Source organism: Benincasa hispida, chromosome 2 (assembly GCF_027475165.1).
Source record: "Benincasa hispida cultivar pf3 chromosome 2, pf3_genome.v1.1, whole genome shotgun sequence".
NCBI lineage: Eukaryota > Viridiplantae > Streptophyta > Magnoliopsida > Cucurbitales > Cucurbitaceae > Benincasa > Benincasa hispida.
The window spans coordinates 28,813,287-28,836,371 of NC_143479.1; the positions used below are offsets into that span (position 1 = coordinate 28,813,287).

The 23,085-nt window shown below is 34.4% G+C and overlaps 1 protein-coding gene and 1 long non-coding RNA gene across 2 annotated transcripts; one reads left to right on the forward strand and one right to left on the reverse strand.

Moving 5' to 3' along the window:
* Positions 1-10,909: 10,909 nt before the first annotated feature.
* LOC120072013 (putative xyloglucan endotransglucosylase/hydrolase protein 26) lies at positions 10,910-12,250 on the reverse strand. Its single transcript, XM_039024437.2, has 4 exons — positions 12,085-12,250; positions 11,874-11,974; positions 11,605-11,798; positions 10,910-11,433 (listed from the first exon to the last, which is right to left on the reverse strand). The coding sequence occupies exons 1-4, from the start codon at positions 12,248-12,250 to the stop codon at positions 11,010-11,012; spliced, it is 885 nt and encodes a 294-aa protein (XP_038880365.1). The 3' UTR covers positions 10,910-11,009.
* A 3,770-nt stretch (positions 12,251-16,020) lies between these two features.
* Positions 16,021-17,202, forward strand: LOC150037790 (uncharacterized). The gene is made up of 2 exons (XR_016527897.1): positions 16,021-16,333; positions 16,711-17,202. It is a non-coding gene; the product is annotated as an uncharacterized LOC150037790 (long non-coding RNA).
* Positions 17,203-23,085: the final 5,883 nt, after the last annotated feature.

Sequence of the window (23,085 nt, forward strand, 5' to 3'; positions counted from 1 at the left end):
GCCTAGATTCGGTCAGCAACGCAGGTTGGTAGCAGCAGAAATGGGACGACTTAGCTTGTTGAGGGTTGAACTTTCGACTTATGTAGGTTGAATGTTCAACATTCGACAAGTCTCCAAGCAAAGCATTGTCGAGTTCTCAATCCTCGACATCCACCTTTGTTGAATTCTCAACCTTCGACATCTAGCCTCGAACAGACAAAACTACCCCAAATCTCTAATTAGTTTTAAAACAACCATATTTTTCTAATAAGTTTTCAAATCTACAATATTCAAATAAAAGATCCAAAAAAGTCATCTAAATAAAGGCCCATTCGAGAAATGGCTAATATATATATATATAATTAGAAATTAATGTTGAAAAATAGAAAAATTAAATTTTGATTTTCATCCAAAAATTATATTAATCATCCAGAATATTTAATTATAATTAATAACTCAAAATTTATGCACGAAATTAAATAAGCAAATACCACTATTAAATACTCTCTACTCATCAATTCTAAAAATGCCTCATACTAAGTCCCACAAATACCTTCTACTCAGATTGAGCCACTCAAATAATGAAAATAATATGTATTAGAAAAATGTCAATTAAACCACACAAATACCCCTAAACTAAAAATCTACATATATGTTGGAAATGAAAGTTAAATTAATGTAAAGCTATGCGAAAATTGTAACATTTGTGTTGTATTTTTGTTGCTTACAGAGATAAATATACAGAAATGAAAAAACAAAAACATAAATTAATCAAATATCTAGGCTTATCAATTAGAGTACAAAATGAAATACCTAAAGTTAAAACAAAATAAAACTCATTGACAAAAGGGAAAATGACTTTTTTTGCTAAAAATTCAAAGAAGAAGCCTTCTTTTGTTGCTCTATTGATCGAAATCCTTGAATAGCAAGGTTGTTCATCGTCAATCCTAACCCAATTGCCGGATTGATCGAAATCCTCGAGATGTAGAGAAAAATCAACAATTTAATTAAATTTTAAAATCAAATCCCAATAAAATCTTAGTTTCATACGGGTGTGAATTTTCCCAAAATCATGTGATTTTTTTTCTTTTTATTTTTTGTTGTGGGTTTTCTGAAAAATATCCATTTTCCATATATGGGAGGCGTGAGCATAATTGGAAACAAAATATGAGGTGGGGCCTACACCTCACGATTTTGGCTATAAATTATATAATAATTAAAAAATTTGAAATGTGAAATTGGCCATTAAAAAATGCTTGATAAGACCGGCTAAACATTAAAATTTGTTTTTTTTAAAAAGGGTTTCAAATTTCATTTTTCATCCTTACAAAAATTCCACAAACGCAATTTATGAATTTCGGAAAGAATTGAACAGAGTAGGGAAGAAGATGATCGATCGGAGATGTGGAGAAAATGGTTGGTATGGTCCAGTCTGGGGCACAACTAACCCTCTCAAATATTCCACCATTTCAACTAATCTCCTTTCATCAACGCCATAACCAGTGTGGGGTACGCTCTGTTTGGTATTGCTCTTATTGCTTTCTTCTGCGTTTGGTTTTGCATTAACTAATTCTAGAGGTTTTTGTGGTGATGACCCATCCTTCAGCGTATTTAAGTTTCATAATCGCCTCCGAACTTATGAATTATAACTTTTTGTTTACATCACATGCCCTTCTCAGGACACAAACGCATCATGGTCGTAACCAACCTTCTAGCCCGATGAACTTTTCCTACCCCGGCCCGATTTGACGAATACAACGCGATGAAGTTTTAAACCTGACTCGACATTACAAAATATATTCGCGCTAGCGATGATCATGTTAACTTGACCATTTTGACTAATCTTTGACCCAATTTCGTAACTCAAATGTGATAAGTGAAAGTGTTTTTGAAAATTGGGTATAATGCATATCGCGATAGGGATGTACCTTACCATCTGATATTTGGTCATCAATGACCCGATTTCCAAAAATACAAGCTACGATAAAGCATGACATGTAGAGAGACTATGGAGTGGATATAAAGCTACGATAAAGCATGGCGTGCGTGGGAGATTGCTTTCTTAATTCGTAGAGGCTCGCCTGAGGAGTCTCATGCTATGCTTCATGCTTACAGTGAAGTACTTAAGATTGCCAATCTAAGTACTGTATTTTATATTGAATTAGAAGATACAATACATTTCAAATACATGTTCATACATATGGCCAATCTATCAGAGGATATTCCAATTGTCGTCCTGCTGTAGTTGTCGATGGATCAACATTGAAAGGAAATATAAGGGTCATATGTTGGTGGCTATTTGTGTCAATAGTAATTACTAACTATATCCATTGGCGTATGGAATAGTTGATAAGGAGTCTGATTCTTCAAGGTCATATTTTATTTGACACATTCAACGATGCATAGGAGAGAACCCGAACATGGTTATTCTATTTGACTGCCACAGGGGAATAACGAGCACAGTAGCCAGAGTATTCCTAAGTACGATCTATGCATCACACTTACCACTTGAGAAGCAACATACAGAAGAACTTTAAGGATGGTGCAATATTAGAGGTTTTTCACAATGCAGTGAGAGCATATAAGATGTGTGAATTCAACCTTTTTTTAGAAGAACTGTGTGGGTTCAAGAATGGGGCCATGACACAATAACTTGAGAGTATCAAATTGGAACGTTGGACTCGAGTCCACCAAGCTATGAAATGATACGACAACATAACAAGCAATGATGCAATAATACCTTTGCTTGAATTTATTAGAAAGAAACTCTAGGAATGGTTCCTTGATCGACGAAACCATTGATCCTCCTATACAATATCATATTCGAACTACAGTGAAAAGATAACGGTTGAAGAGTTCGATATGGATATGGGTAGACGATACCAGGTAAGCCCAATTGACTGCCATATATTCATTGTTAAGGATGGTCACTTGGATGGTATCGTCAACATAAACAGCCACTAGTGCATATGTAAAAAGTTCAACTACATAGAGACTCCATACTCACAAGCAATTGTTACTGCTAGATTGAGGATCATTAACTTATACACGGTTTGTAGCCAACACTATAGTGTGGAATCCATAATTTTAGCATACCCAGAACCCATCTTCCATGTCGGACATTCTTCAGAGTGGAGGAGACCGCAAGGATATGTGGAATGTGTTATCCTACCATAAAAAATAATCCCACAGTTGGTAGCCCACGTGTCAATTTCATTCCAAAAACACGTGTGGCCCAAAGGTGCACGAGGTGTGAAAATACAGGACACAATAATAGAACATGCATAGAGCCATTGTCAAGCAATATCAATAGTGACTGACGATAATAAAGGTAACCAACGTATAAACTCTCTTCTATGTCACTTTGAAAATGTGCTTCCCACTCCATTTTTTTCTTTACTTTTTTTTCCTTTAATAATATTAAAACTTATGAATTATTTAAATTTTTTTATCATACAAAAATGGTGTTAAGTCGATGGACAATTTATCAACCTCTAACCCGATTCAATGAAAAAAAAAGATTGACATCTGGATGCATTGCACTGTAAGGTACATCCCTATCGCAATATGCATTATACCCAATTTTCAAAAACACCTTCACTTATCGCGTCTGAGTTACGAAATTGGGTTGGGGATTAGTCAAAATGATCATGAGGATATGATTATCACTAGCGCAAACATATTTTGAAACATCGAGTCAGGTTTAACTTCATCGCATTCATCAAATCGGGCTAGGAGTAGAGAAAATTCATCAAACTAGAGGGCTGAACGCGATTGTGATGCGTTTGTGTGTCCTGAGAAGGACATGTGACGTAAGCAAAAGGTTATAATTCATAAGTTTGTGAGATGAGGCTACGAAACTTAAACGCATTGAAGGATAGATCATCCATACAAAAACCTCACTAATTCTACTTTCTTGATTGTAATTTGTAAATGATTTTCTTATCAATTGTTTCTTCATTTTACTGCCGCAATTGTAATTTTCCCCTTCGCGGACATTGTAGAGTTTGACCCCAGATGTATGTTTGTCCTAGTGTTTGAAATCTCAACATGTTTAAATTGACACTGTTGCAATACCATTTGTAGTAAACTTTGGTGACATCGGTAGCTGGGTTGTGTTTGATTTTTGAAATTCGAAACTAATCTGCAAAATGAACTTAAAAAGTGATGATTAGTTTTGATAATGAGTCGAATGAAATAGAGAGAAGGAAAGGCTAGACTTGGTTTTGGAGATTTGAATTCTATTAAGGAGAAAAATCTATCCTACTCTAATTGTATACAATTAAAAACGTTCGAAAGGTCCTTGTGTGTATTTTCACAAATGGTTCATTTTGATGCATATATATATTTTTTTAAATGAGTAAAGACAACTATGAGATATAAATAGGCTCTAGGAAACCCTAAAACAGTAAAGGAAAAAAAATCTAGGGCAAAGTAAATTACTAAAAAACCCGTGGGGCTAAATACATAAACAACCCCTCATTTTCAACTCCCCTCCAGTTGGGATGTAGATGTCAATTAGATTCAACTTGCTAAAACATGAGCCAAAGGTTTGCCTGAGTAATCCTTTGGTGATAATATCAGCAACTTGTTGACTAGAAAGGATGTAGGAATACAAATACTACCACTGTTCAATCTAGGTCAAAGTGTCTATCGATTTCTACATGTTTCATTCTATTATGTTGCACATGATTATTGGCTATACTTATAGCCACTTTGTTATCATAATAGAGCTTCATAGGTAGATCACAATCTTGGTGAGGATCAGTCATGACTTTCTTTAACTAGATTTCTTTACAGATTCCCATACTCATAGCTTTGTATTCTGCTTCAGCACTGCTTTTAGCAACGACATCTTGCTTCTTACTTCTCCAAGTGACAAGGTTATCCCACACAAACATACAATACAAAGGAGTAGATTTCCTATCCACAACAGATCCTATTCAATCAGAATCTGTGTAAGCCTCAATGCATTTTCTGTCAGTTTTCCTGAACATCAAACCTTTATCTGGAGTTGTTTTCAAATATCTCAGTATTCGATTCACTGCTTTCATATGTTCCTCATAGGGTGCCTGCATGAATTGACTAACAACAATAACAGCGTAGGAAATGTCTGGTCTAGTGTGAGATAGGTAAATCAATTTTTCCACTAGATGATGGTACCTTTCTTTATCAATAGGAACTTTGTCAATGAATCTCCACGTTTAGCATTAAACTCTATAGAGGTGTCAGCCGGTCTACATCTAGTCATACATGTTTCTTTTAATAAGTCAAGGGTGTATTTCTTGAGAGACAGAGATCCCTTCTCTTGATCTCGTCACCTCCATTCCAAAGAAATACCTTAGACTTCCAAGGTTAATCTCAAATTCATCAACCATTTTCCTTTTAAGCCTGATAATCTCAGCATCATCATCTCCTAACAAAACAATATCATCAACATACACAATTAGAACAACAATTTTTCTTGATACTGACATTTTTCTGAAAAAAGTGTGATCAAAGTGCCCCTAAATAAAACCTTGGGACTTAACAAAGGTAGTAAACCTGTCAAACTAGGATCTTGGAGACTGTTTCAAACCATACAAGGATTTTCTGAGTTTACAAACTTGATGATCAAACTGAGCTTCAAAACTAGGAGGAGGACTCATATGAACCTCTTCTTCTAATTCACCATTCAGAAAAAGATTTTTCACATCAAGTTGACGAAGGGGTCAATCTTTGTTATCTGCCACATAAAGAAGAACTCAAACTGTATTTAGCTTCGCTACAGGAGAGAAATTAAAGTTTCTGAATAGTCTATCCCACAAGTCTGTGTAAATTCTTTAGCTACCAATCTAGCCTTATACCTGTCAAGAGTTCCATCAGACTTATACTTTATAGTGAACACCCATTTGCATCCAACTGTTTTATGTCCTTTAGGAAGAGCTACACAATCCCACGTATTATTCTTTTTTCAAGAGCTCTCATTTCTTCCATGACTGTAGCCTTCCATTCAGAAACTTCTTGGTCATATGTATGTTGTTTGGTATTGTTTATATATCCTGGTTGGTAGTGAAATCCATGAACTTAGAAGATAATTACTGTAAGATAGAAAACTATGCATGAGATACTTAGTGCATGACTTGGTGCCCTTTCTCAAAGCAATGGGCATATCAAGAGAGGCATCATAACCCTCTGTTTTTTCTGACGGCTCATTAGTAAGAGGACAATGGTCACGCTCAGTTACATGAGGCAAAGACTCACCCTCATGGGTTTCTCCTAATGACTCATCAATGCCTACAACCCTATCATTCTCTGAAACTATCATATCGGTTCTGTCACTTTCAGCCACATCACAAATATCACCCTCAATACACACATCAGTATTATCGAGAATGGGAGTATCTCGAGCTAGTGCTGGTTTCGATTCATGGATCAGAGCTGACGGAGCAACAAGTGGTACTATTTCCTTTATGAGATTCTTTCTATAGTACGTTATTCATGGGACTGATTTAGTAGGTATGATAGTATCATTTGTACCTAGGATGGGTTCAGGAAGAAGATCAGTAGGAACCAAATAGGTGGATCAGTTAGTCTCTTCACTAGTATTCTCCCCTTGAAGAGAAATAATAGGGAAGAAAGATTTATCCTCAAAAAATGTTACATCTAAAGTAAGTGGAATGTCCTAGAACTCGCAGTTCGTAAATTTTGTGTTAAACATTCTATTAATCAATAAAATTTTATTGAGTATCTTATTCAATAAAGTTGTTGATTTTGCGTTCCATTATGAAAATTCAATAAACATATCCATGGCTATAGTATGAATACTTTAACTTTATGTGGCGACATAAACAGGATCAAGTTAATAGTATAGAACCTAAATGGTCTATAAGTATATGGATGAAATTGGGTATCTCATCCTGGTAACACTATTGGATGCATCCCATTTTGTATAGGTAATACAAATGATGTGATCCACAGATCATTCATGTAGAAACATGTGACTGAAGGCATCTTATGCAATGAGTTTGCATATAGACTGGACCACAAAATAGTCACATTTCTTTATAACGATCGTTTACTGTTAAAACTGACTATTTCATACTAAAGTAACCTAGGATAACTCGATCTTGATCCTGAGCTAGCTATGAACTCTTGTTTATTCAGGATTATCCTTTGATCTGCATGGGTGAGAATAGTTCAACATCACTGCTCAATAAGCCTTCCATTTGGGAATAAGACTGGATGGATAGCTAAGGACATAGCTCTGTAAGATGGAATTCACTTCTACCCATTTTAGGGTTAGCAGATAGATTGTTCTCTTAAGTGTTGATTCCAAGTCTTGAACAATCAGGGCCCCGCCTTCTCATGATAAAAAGGGACATGATTCATAAGTGGTGTTATGAATCAAATTGTTCATTAGAGGGTCAGTGGGAACTTAAGAAGTAAGATGTATTTACAGGGGTAAACCGGTATTTTTGACCAAGCTATAAGTACGAACAACCTGTGAAGGATCGACTTACTGATTATGGTTTATATGAACATAAATGTATCTACAATGAGGAGAGTCCAACTATCGAGCTATAGTAGTGTGTCTTGATAGTTAACGAATAGTAAATAATTCGATTAAAGAGTTTAACAAATTAATTACAGATCGTTGGAGCTCATGATCTGTAGGTCCAATAGGTCTCTCTACCAGCTCTTAAATTGGAATAACAAATTGAGTATTGATGTATGAAATTAAGGTTATGAATTTGAAATGTTCAAATTCAATTTTAAGGTTTTCAATTGATTGTATATGATACAGTTAAGAACGTTTAATTTAATTGAAATTAAACGAAATTGAAAAATCAATTAATATTTAAATTATGATTTAAATATATAATTGATTTATATTGGTGAATTTGATATTTTATTGATTTAATATTAAAATATTAAATTAATATTATTTTAATTAAAAAATTAATTAAAATTCATTTTATTTAAAATAATTATTTTTGAATTAATTTTATAAAAATAATTTAAATAATAAAATGAAATGATCTTTGAAATCATTTTCAAGTTAGTAGATTTTTCCATTTTTTGGGAAAAATCCACTAACTATATTTTTATGGATTATCACCAAAATCCAATTCAATTTTGTGATGATCACCAAGTAGGTGGTGCCTTCCATGCAGCCTATTGGTTTTGCATGAATTCTATCTATATATAGAAGCTCCATGCAGAAAGATTATCAAGAAATCTGAGTTTACTTGCTGAAGTAAAAATAATGAAAACCTTACTCAACCCTCACTTATTCATCCTTAATTCAGCTTGATTTAAGTGTTTCCACCACACGTTCCTGCTTGAGCATAGTGGAGAAGATCTTGGTAGTGGTCTTCTTGAAGATTCAAGCTCTATCTTGGTGGATTTCTGTTGAATTCGTGGAAGAAATCTTTAAAGGTAATATGTATTTCAAACCCTTTTATGAATGTCATATGAACAACATGTTTATAACTCAAATTAAATATAGTTTAAGTACTTATTGATTCTGAAGTCTTCCGCTGCATATTATATTACTCATTCACAAATTAATTGAGGGAATTAATTATATGTGATATAATTAATTAAATTAATTATATATGTGATATAATTAATATAATGTATTTGATACATTATAATATTAGGTAATATGAGAGGAATTCGAATATGATTCAAATACTAATTATATGAATGAGATTCATGTAATTAAATTTAATATAAATATGATTTATATTAAATATCATAAATAAATTGAGAGGAATTAAATATTTGAATATGATTCAAATATTAATTATATGAATGAGATTCATATAAGTGAATTTAATATAAATGTGATTTATATTTTATGCCATGTATGGTTGAGAGAAATACGTCTATAGGTTATATTGTATTTGATACAATTTATAACTATAGATTATGTGTTATATGGTATATAATATATGGTTTATATACATATAATAAGGTTGTTATTATATATATAATTATTATTAATTTAATTTTATTAAATTAATATTAATTAATTAAAGGGAGGGAGTTACAACTCCTCCCCCTAATTTATTTCAGCCAAGTACGTGGGGTGAGAATGATGGTGGTTGTTGGAATCATCTTTCTCCTTGGATGATTGAGAGAAAGGTTCTCTCTAAAAGAAACATATTGAAGAGAATAGTTTTTGAAAAGTCCCTCCCCTCCTCTCCATCTCATTTCCCTCTTCCAAGAATTCAAACAAAACCCACAGCTCTTGTTTGAATCTTTTGTCCCAAAAGAATATAGAGGGTTCTGAAGTGGTGGTGTCCTGTTTGGAAAAGGAGATCCGTTCGTGATTTGTTTAAGGGATTCTTGAAGAAACTGTTCTTCAAAGGTAAGGGTTTCTGAAATCCTAAATTTTCCTTTATTTATTGGCTATAATTTATGTAAATGCATATCTCATTCTTGTTTAAATGTAAAGCTTATATTCAATGAAAAATGGAAATTGAGACGACGACTCACCCGTTTCAAATGTATATTTCCGGCTGTCGACGTTAATGCTACTTGGGTGGTCGACACTAGAGAGGCCGATAATGGGGTAGGCAGCACTAGTAGGCATCGGTGGAATGGAAGGGGCCGGCGGCAACATGGGCGTCAGACCGAGATTAAGAGACCGAAGGTACCGGTCGATTGTAGCTTGAACGTCGACAAATGTAGTAGCGGCAGCGGCAACTTGGGCGGTATCAAAACTAGCAGCGACAACGACACTGGTTTCGGCAGAGGTGACGTCGTCGGCTGAAGGTTGAATTTTGTCAATGACGGCTAAGGTTTCGTCACCATGCTCTGATACCATATTGAAAGATGGAAGAAGGGAATACAAGATTTACGTGGAAAACCCTAGTACAGGGGAAAAAACCACGATAAAAGGCACTTTTTATTGTTTTCTACTATATCACATACAAGAAAGAACTGAGATATAAATAGGCACTAGGAAACCTTAAAACAGTAAAGAAAAAAAAGCTAGGGCAAAGTAAATTACTAAAAAACCACTTGGGGCTAAATACATAAATAGCCCCTCATTTTCAACAAAAACTCAAGGTAAACTAAGTGTTGGAGTACTTGTACCCTTCCAATTTTGAGTACTCTCAAGAGTTGATACTCCAAAATATTACTTATTTCCATCATTACTAATTTTCAAAGTCAAAGATGGTTTTGTGGTTATTCCTTTTCCTCAACTACTGGTGTCATAATGTTTCTCTTAAAGTTGATGCATTGACCTCAGTTTTGAATATCCTACAGCTTGCTACAAAAAATTCATTCGCATCTTTCCGGATAAATCTTCCAAGAGTCCTTTCAACAAGTCCGTCTAAAGAGTAAAAAATGAACCACTTCTGGATCAAATACTTCCTTTCCTTACCTTTCTTTGCCTCTTCACTTATTTGCAAGACTTGTTTTCTGCATCCTAAGGCAAATAGACAAATACTTTTGTACTGCTGTGCACTAATACCTTGTAGAGCTCCTCAGTTACAGGACTTCACATATAAATTAAGTGGGAAAACAAGTTTTATAAGTAACATGTAACCATTCTCAAACCCAAAAGGAAAACCCGCAACTCTCAAACAGGACTTCTCTCAAAGATGAAAGAAAAACAATTTTCATAAGTGCTAAGAAGCATAAACACTTTAGTTTGGCTAGCATGTACATATCCAATATGTGTTAAACACTTGGACACTCCGATATTTGTTGGACACGTATTGGGCAGTTGTTAGTGCAATAAATGTGTATACATGCATAGAACAATGGTTGAGTAGATTGATTAAAAAGACACATATGTAACAACAATAATAACTTTCAAGTGTAAAATACATCAAACTAAGTTTTTAAAGCATACAAATGTATCAACCCACTTACATTATATTTTTCTTGGGTATGAAAATGATATATATTATTAAAAATGTATATTTTAATAAACATCCCCTTGCCATGTCCCGTCCTAGATTTTTAAAATATGGGGTATAGTGTTATGTCGTATTTGTGTCTTGTATCTGTATTTATACTTCTTTGTGTTAGTACTGGGGTCGATAGCATTCTGGTGGCAATCGACCATTGGGGCGTTTACGTGCAGGGTCTCTGCAGTAATCATATATCATGTAATTCCTCCGGACTCGACCAAGCTTTGCCAACTGACGTACACTTAGTTGCGCATAATCCGGAGAAGTCCACCAGTTTTCTGGGGATTTAGTGGCACATTGGCTATTGCTGAGCTCTCCAATCCAATGACAAGCTCTGGGCCTAAATCGGCGCATATTAGCAGTGAATGGTGCGTTGGTCCAGTTTGTTTTCACACGACCTCCTTGAGTTGCCCAATCATCTGCATTCCACAAAGTGGTATATAACCTCATACCTTTCTTATTAGGGAATCCTATCCTTTGCTTCAGGACGTTCTCGTAGTTCCGGAAAACTCTTATCGGGATACTATCGATATACCACCTGAAAATCATCTCCAAAAACTGAATGCTTAACAAACGGGACCTTAACAAGTTTCAAGGTAAAAATTGATTTTTTTCCTCATAATATTCTGATCTGATGAAATAAGGCAGTAAATGGTATTCTTTTAAAGTAGAACTTAGAATTTGGTCCAGGATATTAATTCTCACTTACACAACAGTACTAGGATTCCAGTGAATTGTGTAGTTATGGAAATCAGCTGTAGGGTCAAACCACAATCGAAACTGTTGTTCTCTGTGTCCAACACCCTGAGCAAATATGTTTGTATGAATTGTATAAGGCTGTCCTGAAGCATTCCCCAAAAACTCATAATCTATCTCATCATGATATGTCCCCGAAGAAGAGAGCTGCAAAAATATTTTAAGATCATAATTTGTCACATATCAAATATGATGTAACATTGTTTAGATATTGAACCATACATAAAACGCTGTTACTAATCCTGCAGAATCCCCTGGAACGAACTTGATGAGAGCTTCAAAGCTTCCAAATAAGAAACTTCTCTTCGACTTTGCTCCCGAGCCTGCGAAAACATGATCGCCACGACATGAAATTTGTTTATTTTGCACATGGCCATGAGAAACATGGAGGTATGTTCAAGAAAGCAGGAAATTAAATGATGTTATTTTTCACCTGTGCTTTTGTCCAAAACAAGCTGAAGGTTATCCCCTTCTATTTTGGACTGACTATTTCCCCAGAATAGAACCATGTTCTTTGCCATATTGGCCTCAACTAAAATGTGATTAGACACAATCACATAGACCAGAAATGCTGTAGAAAGGGATTGAAACGTTGCCATTTCAATCCCAATATCAGGAAGATCTTTTTGTCTTCCTTTTTGGGATTGAAATGGGATGTTTCCAAAGATTGAACTTTGTGATTGCTTTATATAGCTTTATTTTCCTTGTTCAATATTAGACACTGGTTAAATATATGAATTACAGCTTTGCAATCTTTAGAATAGTAAATTTGAAAAGGTCCTTTGTTTCAATGGTGGAAATTGGTTCTTTTTTCTATTAATGTATATTTACTGAATTGATAGACATCTAATAGCAACCATGTGTGTGTGGATGTTTTGATGGCCTACGATCCATTAGCTATAATTTGTTGGTTCAAATGGTGTAGAGAGATGTTTGGAGCCCCCAGTTTGATAAAGGGCATGGAGCATAATGCTAAGAAAGTATGAACCATATGATATAGATTCTCAAAATTTCATGTTTTATTGATTATTGGACAAACTTACTTTTAACACATTTATTTGGCTAATGGTGGCTAAAACTCGAGTTCAAATCATCCTTGTGCAAAGACTAAAATACTGACGTCGATAGAGATATCGATCTCTTTATTTATGTGTCGATAAAATATTGGTATTGATAACTACAACAAAGATTACATATGATAGTATTAATAACATTCTTTAGAGTAATAAAAAATGTTACAATTGACTTTCAATAGCATTTTTATAGTAGTACAGATTGTTATAAAAACATATAGCATTGTTAATCTCATCATGATAGTCAATTTTAATCAAATCGTGTATCGTTTACCTAACATTTTATACGAATAACAAATTGTTACAAATGTAATTATAAAATACATTTAATGTAATCAAGTACATTTACATCAAAAAAATACTCAAGAGTCTAAACTTATATATGGCTCGTAATGCCTCAATCACTAAAAGTAGGAGTGTACACAATTCGATTCGATCCGATTTTGGGCCAAACCAAGAACCGAACTAAACCACTCGGTTTACACTGATGTTGAATCGTCGAAAATCGAGATTCTTCGGTTTCAATTTTTGAACCGAACCAAACTGATTCAATTCAGGCCGGTTCAATTGGGTTTTAAACTTTTTTTTAGTCCCTCCACTAGACCATTGCTAGTGCCTTCTGCTTTCTGTCCGACTCACTTTTACTCTTTCTAGTTATCAAAATCTATCAATAATCACCCAAAATCTTAATCAAACCTCTAAAGCAACCTAGAATGCGGGAAAACAAGGCAATACAACTATTTAATTAACTATGGAGTGGGGGGTGATAGAATAGTGAAAGAATCAGTTTAGAACGTATCCGCTGGCACTAAAACCCTTAGGCATGAAAGCGATAATTCATTTTTTGAATGGAAAGTACCACTGAATGGATTTCATCTCCACAATTCTTTTTTTCTATGAAAACAGGAAAGTTGAGTTCCAAATTCAGCCTTATTCCATGAGATCTAGTCTGGGGACCTTCTCTTTTTCGGGATCGTCGGGATGGATAGCTGGTCTTTTCTCTTTGTCTTCCTCGACCATCTTGATCTGGTTATATCTTCAAGCATCCGAAATATGCCGGAGTTATAAATGACATAGCGTTCCTGATAGAAAATGATGACTTGAATGTGTATTGATTTTCGCTTAAACCATGCTTGGTTTCCGTCACTTTTTCTCCCCTGACCAAACACCTAAAATTCAATACTTTTCATTTAAAGTATTAATCAAAGTTCATCCAAATTCCAAAGTCAGTTGAAGTTCAAACATAAAATACAATCCATCCATTTAGAGTCTACGTACTACAAATTTAAATATAAAATACAATTCATCCAAAGTTCAAACACGAACATAAAATGCAATTGAAGTACACAAATTACAAACTTTGAAGTCCAAATACAATGAAATTGAATTATAGTCAAAGCAACAAATTTCCTCCAACTCCATTCTTCAATCACCTAAATTAATTTCTGTGGATGCTTCTTCTCCTCTACTAATGATTTCTACAATAGAAAAAAAAAAAAACAAATTAGTTTATGAAATATAAATAAAGAGATTAAAAAAGTATATTTCGATTGAAATTTTTTTGTCTAACTCAAGCTTTTTAATACGATTTGTTGTTATCTCAATTATCTTATCTTTATGTATAACTGGTGTAGAACACATCCAATTTTGTATAGAGCTTCAACCATTTTTGAAGACAACATACTCCTATGTAAATCTAAGACCTGACCTTCTGTGTTGAAAGCTGACTATGAAGCTACTATTGAGATAGGAATGGAAAATATATCTTTAGCCATTTTTGGTAGAGTCGTGTACTTCCCAAAATTTTCCCTCCACCATGCTAAGATGTCAAATTGACTATCTACAATGGGATATACTATTACTTTTCTTGAACTGGATTTTTCACATGGCTTAGTTGTTGGGGTTGACGCCCTAAATCTCGTGGGTTCGTAGTTTGTAAATTATCTATGCACAAATTATTTATTTAATAAAATAAAATGTTATTTTATTTGACATTTAATCTGTATTAACCCAAATCCAATAAACTAAGATCCTAGGTTATTTAATGTAACTTAAACATGTATGAGTGACATACAAGTAGATCATGTTTAAGTAATAACCTAAATGGTTTGTAGTATATGGATAAGACTAGGTAGTTTATCCAGGTGACACTACGAATATGACCTACTTTGTAATTGTTACAATTGTTATAAAGTGTTACAAATGATCTGTTCCTGATCGTTCATGTGGAGATATGTGAGTGAGAATATCCTATACAAAAAGTTTGTATAGGACCAGATTACAAAATGATTAACCTCTCTTTATAACACCGTTACTTGAAGAGACTTATATTTCACTAGGATGACCATAGGTGATTTAATCTTAATCATGAATGAGTTGTGAACTCCTGCCTATAAGGGTGATCCTCTGATCTGTATGAGTGAGAGTGGCCAAATTCGCCAACTCAATATGCCTACTATTTTGAAGATTCGTCCAAATGGGGAGTTGAGAACACAACTATACAAGATGAAATTCACTCATTCCCAGTCATAGTGTAAGTAGATGAATTGCTCCCTTAAGAGCTGATCTCAGCTCTTGAATAATGAGGCTCCTCATCCTCTCACTGGCAAAGAGGAGTATAGTTTATAGTTGGACTATAACTAATTTTTCATTAGAAAGATCAGTGGTACTTAAGGAGTTAGATGTAACTATAGAGGTAAAACGGTAATCTGACCCAATTGTTGTTACGAGCAATTTGTGAAGGGTTAACTTAATATTGATTGGTTATATATCCATGGACACATGAATATATCTATAGTGCAATGAGTGCAACTATCGATTTTTAGTGGAACAACCGACAGTTAATGAATGTTGATTGATTTAATTAAATAGTCTAATTAATTAATTTTGTATCGTTGGAGCTTCTAATCTGTAGGTCCATAAGGTCACCTTGCTAGCTCGCTAAGGGTTAAATAATAATCGATTATGTTTTGGATTAATTTGAACTATTCAAATTAACTAAGGGAATTCCTTGTATGAGATGCAATTAATATAATGTGTATCAATTATTATAATATAATTTTGATGGGAGAGATAAATATTTGAATAGGATTCATATATTAATTATATGAATAAAATGCATATAAAACTATAGGTTAAAATTAATGTGAATATCATTCATATTAAAACTATAGGTTATAAGGGAGAGTTGCATTTTAATTTGATTAAAATGCATAATATATAATTAATTAATTAAAAAGGTTAATTATATATATATATATATATTATAATAACTCCCCACTTTAAGGGAGTTATTTGGTTTTTCACGAGAGTTATGTAACTCCTTCCACCCTCTTCATTATCTCTATATTGAGAATAAGGAGATAGATTACAACGTGAATTTCATAGAAAGAAAGACTCTCTGAAAATTCTCTTTGCCATTATATTTTTCCTTATCCCAAAACTCTAGAGAAAAGCCCATAACTCCTTTCAATTCTTATCCTGAGAATAGCAATGATGATTTTGTGGTGGTGTTTAAGATCATTATTGTTCTTGTACTGTACGAGGGAGGAAAATACTATTCGTGACTTTTGGGAGAGGAAAAACATAAAAGAAGAAAATTCTTCAAGGGTAAGCATTTCTTCTCCCCTTCCTCTATGTGTTTAAAAAAAGAAGCATACTTATAGACTTGTAATTATGTTTATCCTTCTGTATGTTCTTCACTGAGTTTGAGTATTAAAAAGAACGTAATACACTGACACATGACGATTACTCGTTTTCGCTTGAGACTCAAATCTTTTTAATTAGTACTAGAGCCAAATCGTGTCTATGAATTTATTTTTAGAAATGAAAATTAGAGAAATGGTGGGTAGTACTGCATTGTGAATGTTGGTTGAAAAATTGGATAATTTCAAATTTTGGAACTTAAAATTACTGCTTTAAAGTTGTCTAAAATTGAAAGGGCCCATTGTTTTGGAAATTTAATTTTGCTATCGAATATGTATCAGTTTGTTTTGATCGTGGTGAAGCGTTTGCCGTGATGGAGGCGAAAAGTTAGAGTTGGAATGGATGAAAAATGAAGAGGATAGAAGTTTCTGGACCAGGGCGCCACGATGCTCTGTTACAGCGTAACAACGCTCGAGAAAAAATGTGTGGAGCATTGCGGTGCTCTCATTGAGCGCAGCGACACTGAATGTGTTTTTTTGCCCAGCGCCGCTGCACCTTACCGCAGTGTCAGGCTGCATTGCGAAAAGAAGACTAGAGTGCAACAGCTCTTTTCAATAGTGTAGCTGCGATCCGAGGCTGCACGCATGCGTTCTAGCAATTCCAGTTTGTGGGTTTTAGCCTCAGGAGTGATTTTGCAACAGTTTTTTTTTTTTTTTTTTTTTTTTTTTTTTTTTTTTTATTTTCTCGAATTTTAATGTAATTTACTTATTTTTTGATTAATTAAATTAATACAAATATCATATTAATTTAACTAATTTTTAAAGATACCAAAATTTAGTCCAATTTTGTTTTTTTATTTAATTTTACATGTGATGTATGATTAATTTTATATGTTACATAAAAGGAACAAGCACATACATGAGAAAGAGGAGGAAGGAACAAAAGAGACAAATTGTGAGATAGAAGGGCAATGAAAAACAAAAGAAAAAAAAGCAGAAACTTAAGACCTGCTACAACTTCCGTGGTGGAAGAAGAAAAAAAAGTGAAGAAGATGTTGCGAGGTTGAAGAAGAAGATAAAAGAAAGGGGAAATCCCGAGAACAAGAAAGAAAAAAAGAAAGAGGAAAGAGAAAAGGGTAGAGGAATCGGTAAAGGTAAGTGGTGAGTCTCACTTAATTTCTTTATTAATTTATCTATTTTCTTAATTTACTTATTCTCTATTTGGTACTTTTATTTTTTTCTTCTTAATTCATTTATTCCCCAAAATATTGTTTTCAATTCAATTTCAAAATTTTCATAAAACTTTATTTGAATTTTTGAACTTTCAAATAAGTTCTAGATAGAAATCTCATTTGGTTTTAATTACAAATTTTAGGTGGAGTTTCAATTTAATTTTAATTGAATTTTGCAAACAAATATTATTTTGATCTTTAATTCAGATTTTTTAAAAATAAAACTGAATTCAACTTTTGATTTTGAATTTTTCAATTAGTTTGTAGCACTTTACAATAATTGAACATCTACAAAGCGGGTCGTACTAGGTATCCAACCTTATCCATCTACTACAAACTATTTAGATTATCCACCCGTATGTCTCTACATACATGTTTAAGCTACAAGATAACCTTGTATGTTAGTTTGTTTGTTTGTGGATTAATGCAACTAAATGTCAAATAAAATACCACATATTTTATTAGATAAATACAATGTTTGTACAATACAATTACAAACTATAAGACCCTACATGATTTAGGGCATCAACCCCAACAATCTCCCACTTGACCTAAAGCTAGTGGGGTGTACAATATAAAAGTTAAACTAATATACAATGTAAAAAAAAACAATAAACTAGGGCATTACATGCCCATTACAAATCTCTCACTTGCCGTAGTCTAAACATGACATATTCCATAGGCCCATACCCTACAGGTGACCCTCAAACACCATAACCGTGAGGGCTTTGTAAAAGGACCAGTAATGTTGTGCTCCGAAGCTATCTACATGACGATCACGTCCCCTTGATGCACAATCTCTCGGATGAGATGATACTTCCGCTCTATGTGTTTCCCGTGCATGTGACTCCTAGGCTCTCTGGAATTAACCACACAATCACTATTATCACAATAAAGGGTGATGGGCTTTGACATGTCTGGAACTACTTCCAAATTAGTCAAGAATTTCCTGAGCCAAACAACTTCTTTAGCAACTTCATAAGCCGCTACGTACTCAGCCTCCATGGTAGAGTCGACAATGCACCCTTGCTTGGTGCTCCTCTAGACTACCACTCCTCACTGATTCTGATTTAGATTTCCTAGAATCCTTATCAGTCTAGAAATTAGAGTCTGTGTATCCTGTAAGGATCAAATCCTTCGAACCATACACGAGCATGTAGTCCTTCTTTCTCTGTAGATACTTGAGGATATTCTTAACGGTGGTCCAGTGATCATATCCTAGATTAGACTAATATTTATTAACTATCCCCACCGCATAGCAGATGTTAGGTTTAATACATAACATCGCATACATTAGGCTGACAACAACCGATGCATAAGGGATTTGTCTCATTTTCTCAACCTCTTGAGGTGTCTTAGGACATTGTTCCTTAGAAAAAATAACTTCATGCCTGAAAGGTAATAAACCGCTCTTGGAGTTCTGCATCAAATACTTGACAAACATTTTGTCAATGTACGATGGTTGAGACAGAGCTAGCATTTTTTTCTTTCGATCTCTAAAGATCTGAATTCCTAAAACAAACTAAGCCTCTCACAAATCTTTCATTTGAAATTGGGTCATTAGCCAGTTCTTAACTTCAATCAGTAGACCTGCATCATTCCCAATGAGTATAATATTGTCTACATACAACCTCAAAAAAGCTATTGAACTGTTGATGATTTTCTTGTATACGCAAGACTCATCAACATTCTGATGAAAGCCATAAAATTTGATCGTAGTATCAAATCTTATGTTCCAAGATTGAGAAGCTTGTTTCAGTCCATAAATGGACCAATTAAGCCTGCAAATCTTTTGCTCTTGACCTTGGGTTATGAATCCCTCAGATTGCTCCATATAAATTGTCTCCTCAAGATTGCCATATAAAAAAGCAATCTTGATGTCCATTTTCCTAATCTCATAGTCAAAATATGAGGCAATGGATAGGAGGATTCGGATAGAATTTAGCATGGCAATATGTGAGAAAGTCTCCTCATAGTTGACTCCCTTAACTTTGGGTATAACCATTTTCCACTAGTCTAGCTTTAAAGGTTTGTACATTCCCATCAACACCCTATTTTCTTTTGTAGATCCATTTGTAACCTATAGGTTTAACCTCATTAAGTTGATCTACAAGATCCCAAACTGAATTGAAGTATATCGACTCCATTGTGAGATCTATAGCTTTGATCCACTCATCTTTGTTAACATCCTTCATTTCCTTCTTGTAAGACAATGGATCCTCAACATCTTCTCAGTTACCATAGCTAGGATTTCCGTTAAACGAATATAACGGGCAGGCGGGTTCACAACCCTCCCACTATTTTGAGGTTCCCTCAATACTTGAGGTAGATTTGACCTACTAGATGATTCAACTTCAACAACTCTTGTTGAGGTGTTGGTTTCTTCAGCAACTCTTGTTGAAGTTTCAATAGTTTCTTTGGAAATTTCATTCAACACTATTTTACTATAGAGCTTGTGCTCCCTTATATGGTATTCTTATAGAAAAGTAGCGTTTGTCGACAAAAATACTTTATTTTCCTTAGGGTAGAAGAAATAACCACCTCTCATTCTTTTGAGGTAGCCTACAAATAGGCACAATTTTGAACGAGGTTCCAGTTTCTTAGGATTTGCCTCAAGTACATGTGCTGGGCAACCCAGATTTTGAAATAATGTAAACTAGCTTTATGGTCATTCTATAACTCCAAAGGTATTCTCGTAATACTCTTGGATGGAATCCAGTTCAAAATATACATTACAACATGTATTGTAAAACCCCAAAACGATCAGGTAAGGAAGCATAACTCATCATAGATCAAACCATGTCCAACAAGGTTCGATTTCTCTTTTCTAATACACTGTTCTGCTGAGGTGTACCAGGTGGTGAGAGTTGGGATACTATTCCATGCTCCATCACATAGTTATGGAATGTAAGATCAAAAAATTCTCCACCCCGATCAGATCGAAATGTCTTAATTGTTCTATTTAATGCATTTTCAACTTCGACCTTAAACTTTTTGAACTTTTTAAAGGATTCGGACTTATGTTGCATTAAATTAACATACCCATAACTTGAATAATCATCAGTAAAGGTGATGAAACATTCAAAACCTCCTCCTGCTTTTACATTCATCGGACCATAAATGTCTGAATGCACTAGCTCTAAGGGTTCTTTGGCCTTGTGACCTTTTCCAGTGAAAGATCTTTTAGACATTTTGCCTTCAAGGCATGACTCACACACAGGTAAAGAATTTTCTTCTAACTCGCTTTGAAGTCCATTCTTTACCAATCTCTCAATCCTCTTGAGATTGATGTGTCCTAATCTCAAGTACCAAAGTTGGCCATTTTCTTTAGGAGAAATTCTAAGTCTTTTATTTTGAGTTACCATAGTTTTAAACATTCCAGTGTTAAGGAAGGCTTTAATTCCTAACAGTCTTAGCACATAAAGATTGTTTTCTAACTTAGTAGAACAAATATTAATACCATTCTTTGAAATAAACACTTTATTTGCAGAGAATTGAATACAATAATATGTTCTAACAAACACTTTATTGAAATTAAGTTCCTCTTCAAACCAGAAACAACATGTACATTTTCAAGTAAAATATATTTATTCTGTAAAGTCAGTTGGAGACCTGTCACTGCGAAGCTGAAATGACGTGCCCAGTTCCAACCCACATCATCATCCCCAGCTTCCAGCTGTCGTCAGAAATTAATTCCCTAAAATGAAGAACAAACATGGTTAGTGGCGTTTGAATCAATTATCTAGGTAGAATAATCATTCTCCACTAAACAAGTCTCCAATACAAGTCAATCATATTTACCTTACTTGGCCTTCTTCTTTTCTGCCAAGTATTTGGGATACTTTCTTTTATAATGTCCCTCCTGGTTGCAATAGAAACAAATTCCCTTTTCCACCTTGGCCTTCTTGCCCTTCTAGGCAGCAGCTAGTGAGTTAGCTTTCCCCTTTCCACCTTTATTCTTCTTCCAGTTTTTGGTTTCGAAAGAAAAAGGCACAGACTTTGTCCCAGAGCTCGGATCTCTGAAGAACTTCTTAGAGGATGAAATAACATTTACCTCACCCTTCCATTCCTTGGTTTTCATCAAGGATTGAAATGTCTATAGCTCGTTGAGCAAGGTGGTCAGGTTGTAGTCAATTTTGTTCATAACAACATTGCTACGGAACTGTAGGAAACTTTGAGGTAAAATTTCCAGGATGAAGCTAATCTAACTAGCTTCATCGATGATGGATCCATTCATCTCTCCACGTTGAAGTGGACCATCATGTTGAGAACATGTTCTCTAATAGATGCCCCTTCTTGTGTACGGGCATTAAAGATGTATTTGACAGTGTCGTGCTTGAGCTGTGCAGATGGTTGTCCGAATATTCCCCTCAGGGACTCCATGATCTCACGGGTCGCGAGTATAGGCTCATGCTTTCTGGCCAAGACTTCAGAAAGGCTTGTTAAGATGTATATTCGGGCCTTATCGTTTGCTCGTGTTCGACGCTCATATGCTTCTCGAACGTTTTGAGCAACATTTGGAGCTGGAATGGGAGGATAATCCTCCATTAGGACAAATTGGAGGTCATCAATGATTAAGATAGTGCTGATTATGTTTTTTCAAGTTGTGTATTTATCACCCGTTAGTTTGTAGGCAATGAGTAAATTAAGAGTCGCGGAATTCATTATGAATTAATTTGCTGAAACCATACAAATTATTTATATTTGTATATTTGCATTAAACCACTTAGGAAAAAGAATCAATGTTAACAAAATAATCTAATGTACCCTAAGTGACATATATTTTTGCAATGATGCTTTAGTGAGATAGAACAAAAGCCATCATAGGGTGATCAAGTGCCCCTTCACTGAAATGAGATAATCTCAGCCAATAGACAAAATAACTCCTTGTTACTGTAATTATCAGTCACCATTGTTCGGTCAAAATATAGTTAAACTCACTTAACATTTCTTGTAAGTGTAAGCTCTCATTTTAGATTCTAGAGTTCTGCCTCAATAAGCCAATCGTAGGAAAAGCTGATTGGGGCAAAAACTAAAGTAACTCTTATCCATTTTTAGAGTTTGAATAAAGCGTTATGCAAAAATTTCATCCATGATGGGACACTCTAGGTGCCACGAGGCCGTGCATGAGTTTTTTACTTCAAACTAATGAGAGAGACTGAGGGATGTGTTGTCACACGTCCCGCTTCCACTTACTATAAATACTCTCTCCATTCACCTTGATATTAATCTATACAAATACCATCCGTAGGGGGGCACTCAAGGTGCCTCGAGGCCGAGTATAGATCTCACGATGTGAAATTTTAGGAAGAAATGTGAAAAGGATAAAAAAGAAGTATCATATACCTCATTTCCCTCCCATTGAGTATTTTACCTAGGGAAACTCAAAGTTATTGTTTAATCTGCCCAAAAAACGACATTTGTTTTGGATAGTTAAACAATTTTGATTAAAGTTCATTAAATATTTAACAACCATTAACTAATA

Excerpts from the sequence above, each read along its gene's own strand:
- LOC120072013 (XM_039024437.2), bottom strand. The coding sequence starts at position 12,250 with ATGGCAACGTTTCAATCCCTTTCTACAGCATTTCTGGTCTATGTGATT. Across the intron at positions 11,975-12,084 it reads TGTTTTGGACAAAAGCACAG|GCTCGGGAGCAAAGTCGAAG; the intron begins GTGAAAAATAAC and ends ATGTTTTCGCAG. Across the intron at positions 11,434-11,604 it reads TGGAATCCTAGTACTGTTGT|GTGGTATATCGATAGTATCC; the intron begins GTAAGTGAGAAT and ends GATGATTTTCAG.